Source organism: Somniosus microcephalus, unplaced genomic scaffold, assembly GCF_052327205.1.
Source record: "Somniosus microcephalus isolate GS21.2 unplaced genomic scaffold, FLI_Smic_1.0 unresolved_chr6, whole genome shotgun sequence".
NCBI classification, from domain to species: Eukaryota; Metazoa; Chordata; class Chondrichthyes; order Squaliformes; family Somniosidae; genus Somniosus; species Somniosus microcephalus.
In genome coordinates, this window is record NW_028225184.1 from 21,478,774 (window position 1) to 21,487,510 (window position 8,737).

General features: G+C 48.9%; 1 protein-coding gene across 1 annotated transcript; it reads left to right on the forward strand.

Moving 5' to 3' along the window:
* The first annotated feature begins 854 nt into the window (after positions 1 to 854).
* LOC147087112 (putative G protein-coupled receptor 139) lies at positions 855 to 1,679 on the forward strand. Its single transcript, XM_085978049.1, has one exon. It carries the CDS (start codon positions 855 to 857, stop codon positions 1,677 to 1,679), a length of 825 nt encoding a protein of 274 aa, XP_085834175.1.
* Positions 1,680 to 8,737: the final 7,058 nt, after the last annotated feature.

Sequence of the window (8,737 nt, forward strand, 5' to 3'; positions counted from 1 at the left end):
ACTTTGCCTGTGGGATCAGTCATCTAATTCTGATGCTGATAAATGCTTTTAGTGGGACATTACCTGGTGATGGATAGCTATTTACTTTAATTCAGCGTCCATTATTTGCAATGTTACGTGGCCAATATCCATTTCAATGAGATACAATTGATTTATTTCAACAAAAATGCAGAAAACTAAATTTTCAAAACACTTGTGAAAACCCAGTTATCTTTATAAGTTATTATTTTAGCATTGTCCTATTGCACCCGTGCATTTTACATACAATTGCCTGTAGTTATTGCCAACGTTGCAGTTTCTGTATTTTGCTGTTGCATTCATTTTCAGTTCTAGATATAATGGATATTCTAACCAGGAGCAGGAGTACAAGCGGGATTTCCCCCCTCCCTAACACAGGGGCACAGAAGTTAATATCCCCGGTCCAAATGCTGACTGATCCCGGGCACGAAGGAATCCTGAGAAGTTCTGTTCCGTTGTGTCTCTGATAACTCGGACGGTGCTTTTTTCTGCTTACTAAATATAGATCGATCATTTAATCACTCATTGATCATACATCGTTTACATTAATGATATATTTATTCCCATTTCATTTATTGATTCCACAATTTATACCGATTATTCTTACAATGAACCCTGTACTCAGCTCCACATGTAAAAGAATTAGAATATATCATTGAATTTCGCCAATGAATTGCATATTTGACCCCGAATTCCATCAAATTGCAATTTTTTCCCCAGCCTGATGTATAATTTCCCTTTTATTTTCCTTCCTCACAGTGAACTTAGTTACCATTGTGATCCTGTCCCGCGGAAAGTGCGGTCTCTCCAAATGTGTCACTCGCTAACTGGTGGCCATGGCAACGTCGGATCTACTGCTCGTTATCCTCGACCTGATATTGAGGCACATTCCGATTATTTATTGGAGACAGTTTGATTTTGTGCGGTTCATCCCCGTGTGTAATATCCATGCCGTCCTGCTTTATGCAGCCACAGACTGTTCTGTCTGGTTCACCGTCACTTTCACCTTTGATCGATTAGTGGCCATTTGTTGCCAGAAGCTGAAAACTAAATATTGCACCGAGAAAACGGCAGCTGTGGTTCTAGGAACAGTGGCTGTGCTGAGCGGTTTAAAGAACATTTTCTGGTATTTTATGTTCACAGATCAATATTACCTTGCGAATATCCCCTGGTTTTGTATTGCAACATCTGATGTTATGGATTCACGGGTCTGGGGAATAATCGAGTTCCTTCATTATATTCTCACCCCGTGTGTCCCATTTGTTTTGATTCTGCTATTCAATGCTGTCACCGTCAGACACATTGTAGTGTCCAGCAGAGCCCGCAGGAGACTCCGGGGTCCCAGCAGTGGGGACAATCCAAGAGACCCAGAGATGGAGAGCCGCAGGAAATCCGTAATTTTACTATTTGTTATCTCGGGCAATTTCATCGTTTTATGGACAATGTTTATGGTGTATTTTTTATGGTACCGGATGAGGTATTTGGGGTATGGCACCGTCTATATACCATATTATGTAAGGGAAGTGGGATTCGGGCTGCAGATGCTGAGTTGCTGCACAAACACTGGCATCTATGCCATGACCCAGACTAAGTTCAGAGAGCAGTTGAAGAATATGGGGAAATATCCCTTCACTCTGATTGTAAAATTCATTAAAATATGAGAAGAAATGGTGACTTTGCAGCCTGAGAGCTCCCTGGGTCAGATATTGTGGTGAGCCACTCGCCCCCAGAACGCCACGGGGCCGGTAATTGGGGATATTCACATGTTCACTCAAAATCTGCCTACACTGTGCTCCCTGGGGTTGATTTTGTGTTGAGCCACAATCACGCAGGCCACCGTCCCATGGGGCCGGTGATCGGAGACATTCACACACTCACTCACACACTGTCTACACGGAGCTCCATGGGCCTGATAGTGTGTTGAGCCGCTCTCCCCTGGGCCACGGGACCAGCGGTCGAGGGCATTCACACACTCACTCACACACTTTCCACATTGGGCTCACTGGGGATGATATTGTAGTGAGCCGCTCTTACCCAGGCTGCCCTCCCTTGGGGCTGGTGATCGGGGACTTTGAAACATAGAAGATAGGAGCAGGAGTAGGCCTGTCGGCCCATCGAGCCTGCTCCACCATTCAATGCGATCAAGGCTGATCATCCAAATTCAGTACCCTGTCCCTGCTTTCTCCCCTTACCCTTTGATCCCTTTAGACTTAAGAAATATATCCAACACCTTCTTGAATATATTTAATAAAATGGCCTCCACCACCTTCTGTGGTAGAGGTTCACCACTCTCTGGGTGAAGAAATTCCTCCTCATTTCTGTCCTAAATGGCCTACCCTTTATCCTTAGACTGTGTCCCCTGGTTCTGGACTCCCCGACTATAGGGAACATCCTTCCTGCATCTAGTCTGTCCATTCCCGGTAGAATTTTATAAGTTTCAATGAGATCACCTCTCCTTCTTCTAAACTCCAGCGAGTACAAGTCCAATCGACCCAATCTCTCCTCATACGTCATTCCTGCCATCCCAGGTATCAACCTGGTGAATCTTCGCTGAAATACTTCCATGGCAAGAACAACCTTCCTCAGATAAGTCGACCAAGACTGCACACAATACTCAAGATGTGGTCTCACCAAGGCCCTGTACAAGTACAGCAAGACATCTTTGTTCCTGTACTCAAAACCTCTCGCTACAAAGGCCAACATACCATTGGCCTTCCTAACCGCCTGTTGCACCTGCATGCTTACCTTCAGCGACTGGTGCACAAGGACACCCAGGTCTCGCTGCACTTCCACTTCTCCCAATCTATTGCCATATAGATAATAATCTGCCTTCTTGTTTTTGCCACCAAAGTGTACAAGGTATTGGTGAGACCACACCTGGAATACTTCATACAGTTGTCGTGTCCATACTTAAGAAAATACATACTTTCGCTCGAGGCAGTACAAAGAAAGTTCACTCGGTTAATCCCGGGGATGAGGGGTTTGACATATGAGGAGAGGTTGAGTAGATTGAGACTCTACTCATTGGAGTTCAGAAGAATGAGAGGAGATCTTATTGAAACATATAAGATTGTTAAGGGGCTTGATCGGGTGGATGCGGTGAGGATGTTCCCATTGATGGGTGAAACTAGCACTAGGGGGCATAATCTTAGAATAAGGGGCTGCTCATTCAAAACTGAGATGAGGAGAAACTTCTTCAGTCAGAGGGTGGTAGGTCTGTGTAATTTGCTGCCCCAGAGAGCTGTGAAAGCTACGTCATTAAATAAATTTTAACAGAAATAGACAGTTTCCTTGACGTAAAGGGAATTATGGGTTACGGGGAGCAGGCAGGAAATCGGACATGAATCTAGGTTCGGATCGGTCATGGCCCTCTGGGTGGCGGAGCAGGCCCAGGGGCCGTGTAGCCTGGTCCTGCTCCTACTTCTTGTGTTCTAATTCTTGTTAGATTACAGGAGGTGGTTCCTTCACAGGGATTAGTGGAGACCTCGGGAACAGGCTGCTAGCTAGGAGTCCCTCAAGTGTAAATTGGGCCTGTTCCTGGCTGGGGTGGAGATCACCTATTACAGAAGGTAAGTACTGCAGGAAATACAGGGACAGAGTAATCTCCTGGATGAGTTTCAATAGCCTAGATGGGTTGGAGAGAAATTTCCCAGATTTTTTCTCCCAAATTGGCCATTGGGTTTATTACCTGGTTTTTCGCCTCTCCCGGGAGATCAAATGGGTTCGGGTGGGATGGAGAGTGAAAGTAGATTAGAGGTTAGGATCAGACTGATAGAACGGATTCTTTTACCCTCAGTCTGGTTCAGTAATCACTGAGTCGAATGCAACTGGAGAGTTCAAACGATTTATTATCCGCGGACTTTAAGGCAACAGTGAACCCAGTCCTTCACACCGTACAATATCCACTTCCGCGGATTGAAGATATTTTCGTCTCGCAATCTGGAGGGAAATGGTTCACTAAGATTGATCTGGCCCAGGCGTATCTGCAAATGGAGGTGGAAGAAGCATAAATAAAATACCTCACAATCAACACCCATAAAGGTCTCTACCCATACAACCGGCTGGTATTCGGGGTAGCATCAGCTCTGGCTATTTGGCAAAGGGCAATGGAACAAGTCCTGCAAGGGATCCCAGGGACCCAGTGTTATTTGGACGACATCCTGGTCACGGGCGAAAATGACAGTGATCGCCTCGCCAACCTGGAGCATGTGCTCACTAGATTGAAGGAATATGGGCTCCGAGCTAACCGCCCCATATGCGAGTTTTTTAAAAAACAGATCTCGTATTGTGGCCACGTTATCGATAAAGAGGGGTTACATAAGTCCCCAGAAAAGATTGAGGCAATAGTCAAGGCTCCAGCACCGGAAAACATGTCACAACTGAGGCCGTTCCTCGGGCTGGAAAACTACTACAGTAAGTTCTTGCCAAATTTGTCTACAATACTACACCCACTGAACACCCTACTGCAAACTGGAGTGCCATGGAAGTGGAGTGACGAATGTAAACGAGCTTTCCAGAAGAGCAAAACACTAATCACATCGAAAGAGGTATTGGCCCATTTCAACCCAGCACTACAAATTCGGTTGGCGTGTGATGCGTCACCCTATGGCATTGGAGCGGCGCTGTCACACAAATTCTCGGACGGCTCAGAGAGGACAATAGCCTTTGCGTCACGATCACTAAACTCAGCTGAGCGTAACTATGCCCAGATTGACAGGGAGGCCCTCAGCCTAGTGTGGGGAGTGAAATAGTTCAATCACTATCTGCACGGGCAGAAATTCACCTTGCTGACTGACCACCAGCCTCTTGTCTTCATTTTTAATCCGAAGAAGGGCGTTGCGGTGATGACTGTGCAACGACTACAAAAATGGTCACACTTTCTAGGGGCGCACCACTATGCGATTGAATATAAGGGCACGAAACAGCATGGAAATGCTGATGGGCTATCAAGCCAGCCACTGCCTACTGCGGAGGAAGCACCAGCAGTGGATCCTGTCAAAATATTTCATTGGACTACAGTTGAATACCTACCGGTAACTAATGCTCGTATAGAAAAGGAGACCCGAAATGATCCGACACTGTCTCGGGTGTATGATTTGACGGTGAAGGGATGGCCAGCACATGGCGACTCACTGTTGCCAGCATTCTCGACAAGAAGAGAACAGCGGTCAGTGTGCCGGGGGACCTTGATGTGTGGATCGCGAGTGGTAGTTCCACCCAAGTTAAGGGGTAGAGTGCTCAATGAGCTTCATGGGGGTCATCTGGGAGGGGTAAAAATGAAAAGCCTTGCTAGGGCTTACGTGTGGTGGCCGGGAATCGATCAGCATATCGAGGACCTGACAAAGAGCTGCTCAGGATGCCAGAAGGTCGAAAATGCACCACCACATGCCCCTCTACACCCATGGGAGTGGCCCTCATCTCCATGGCAACGGGTGCATCTTGATTTTGCTGGTCCATTCGTGGACTCATTGTTTTTAATAGACGTGGATGCGCACTCCAAATGGCCTGAGGTGATCAAAATGTCCTCCACCACCACGGAGAAAACTATTGCAGTCCCACGGACCATATTTGCTAGGAACGGCTTGCCAGGGCAGCTTGCCCTCATAACGGACCACAGTTTGTGTCCGAAGAGTTTCGAAGATTTATGAAAAGGAATGGGGAAAGGCATTACACATCCGCCCCGTATCATCCAGCCACAAATGGATTGGCTGAGAGGTTCGTACAAACCTTTAAGAAGGCAATAAAGGCCATGTACAATGACAACATTCCACTGCAGCATAAGGTGGACAATTTCCTGTTCACCTACTGGAATGCGACACATGCAGTCACCCACCAGGCCCCGGCCATGATGTTCTTTAAACGAAGGTTAAGATCTCGCCTGGATTTGCTCAGACCAAACGTACAAAGAGATGTTGAGAGTAAGCAATTCCAGCACATCCATGAGAAGCCAACAAGGAGCTTCAATGTAGGGCAACCAGACTTGACCCGCGACGACCGAACAGAAAAATGGCAGCCAGGAACGATATGCACATGGCAGGCCCACTAATGTACACAGTGGACGTTGGGGAGAACATCGTGAGATGCCATGCTGACCAGATCCTAGAGTCACAGGAACAAGCCAACCCCATGCCTCGCCCATACGTACCTGGTGAGGAACCCGACGTAGAGATCGCATCTACCCCAGAAACAGTAGCATCGGAAGCTGATGACCCAACTGACGACAGGGTGCCAGAATCGCCTCCGTACCAAGAGCGAGACACTCGGGAAAGGCGCTATCCAGAAAGGATCAGGAAGTCTCCCCAAAGACTGAATATATAAATGAACTATTTTCAGCAAACGTTGTATGATAAAAGTGTTAATTGTAATTAGTTTGATATTTAATTGCTAAATGAGTGTTATGGTACTGTTAATCTAAAAGATGAGGGGCTAGATTTTCAGTATAAACAGTTTTGGGGCGCTAATCTTAGCGCCCGCCCGAAGTTACCGCCCGCCCCAAAGTAGCGCCCCGTTGCTGGAAATTCAGTGGCTTCGCCCTAAGAGAGTGGTGGAGCGCTAAAAGAGGCGTTCCACTCCTACCTTTAGGCGCTAAGCCGGCAGTCCAGAGGGATAGCGCCCAGGCGGGGCGCAGCGCGGGTGCGGTCATTTTTGCACTGACAGCAGTCCCCGTGGTGCCGACCAGCTGTTAAAGGGGGAAGGGACGAATTGATCTGCTGCCACGCCCTGCACACTGCAGCCTTGCAAAGAGGCCTCAACAATGCTGCTCAGCCCCAGGGAGTCATGGCAACGCCAGAGAAGGCCCGTCAGCGTGCCCTGCGCTTCTCAGAGGGTGATCTGGACATAATGGTCACAGCTCTGGAGGTGAGGCGCAAGATCTTGTTTCCAGAGAGTGGGAGGAATCCAACCCACCATGACTACACCAAAGCCTGGAAGCAGATCGCCCAGAGGGTGATGTTCACCGGCGAGGCCCCCAGGACCCACAAACAATGTCGTAAAAAATACAACGATCTGACCAGGATTGTGAAGTTGAGTAGCCTTTCCAGTCTCCTCCTCATTCTTGCATTGACTGCCATGATGCGCTGCTTGTGGTCACATACCAGCTGCACATTCAGAGAATGGTAGCCCCTCCTGTTGCGATACTGCTCGCCATGCTCCAGAGGGGCCCGCAAAGCCACATGCGTACAGTCAATGGCGTGCTGCACCAAGGGGAATTCCCCGAGTCTGGCAAATCCCAATGCGCGCTGATGCTGGCTCTCGAGGGCCATGGGGAAGGAGATGAATTGGCTTCTCCTTCTGAACAGTGCTTCGGTCACGTGGCGGATGCAGCAAAGCGCGCCATACTGGGAGATGTTTGCTATGTCCCCAGCAGCGTATTGGAAGGAGCCGGTGGCATAGAAGTTCAATGCCACCGTCACCTTCACTTCCACCGACAGAGACGTCCTGCACCTGAGCTTTGGCCGCAGATCTCGGCGAAGCAGGTGGCAGATCTCTGCAATCACCTCCTTTCGGAATCGGAGCCTTCTAACACATCGCGTGGCACTCATGTTTAGGTAGGAGCGCTGCTGGCGGTATAGCCTGACTGGGTAAGGCCTACGTGGCCGACGCCTGTAGCCCCCTCTGCCTCTAGCCAGGGCTGCCGCTCTCACAATGCGTCTGCGAGCCCTACAGACATGGCGCTGCAGCTCCGCGTTGGCACCCCATGCAGCCCCCATCAAATCCTGGCAAACAGTCTAATTTCCAAATGGCCACTTGCAGCGCTATGGCCTGAGTCCAAAAATACCTGGCTCTTGCTGCTTGAAACCAGTTAGCTATCCTCCTTGTTGTGTCTCCAGAAATGCGTTGCACAAGACTGTTTTCTGAAAAAAGGCTGGCCTTTATACTGGAGAGGACGTTCCCTTTAATTAGTGCCCCCCGGGGCCCGCGCTGGTTGTGTTGCGTTCCTTTTTCCAAACGCTCCGGCCGCCCGCCGCACAATGTGGCGGTCCGACTGAAATTTGCAATCGGAGCGGCCAAAGGGCGTTGCACGAGGATGTGACATCATTTTCTGCGCGCGCATCCGGGCGGGCGCTAAACTTTGCGCCGGCGCTAACGGGCAACTTAATTTGGGGCGGGGCGCAAACTGCGCTGCGCCCGGGCGCTACACGCATAGCGCCCGGACATCACTTCTCTTAAGGCGCTTACTGCTGGCGCAAGCGACTGAAAATCTAGCCCGAGGAATTGTAATGTATGTCCGTTTAAGGGGGAACTACTATTTACAGCTCATGTATACTTTAGTTCCGGCAGTGACCACACCTGTATATAGCACGGCGTAATAATCTGTACAATTAAGTTCCAGAGTGAGCCGCATTGAGTAAACACCTGTTGTATCTTTCTCCTGCAGTCTTGTGTCTTACTACTGATGGACACAACATGATCCACCTCAGCGGCTGAATCTAGTCAAGGTTTTAGGCATGAGCCAGCATTCATCCACCTCAGAGGCTGAATCTAGTCAAGGTGTTAGACCTGAGCCAGCAGTGATCCACTTCAGAGGCCGTATCTAGTCAAGGTGTTGTGCCTGAGCCAGCATTGATCCACATCAGAGGCTGAATCTGGTCAAGGTGTTGGGCCTGAGCCAGCATTGATCGACCTCAGAGGCTGAATCTAGTCAAGGTGTTAGGCCTGAGCCAGCATTGATCCACCTCAGAGGCTGAATCTAGGCAAGGTGTTGGGCCTGAGCCAGCAT

Coding starts and splice junctions, on each gene's coding strand:
- LOC147087112 (XM_085978049.1), top strand. CDS start 855: ATGGCAACGTCGGATCTACTGCTCGTTATCCTCGACCTGATATTGAGG.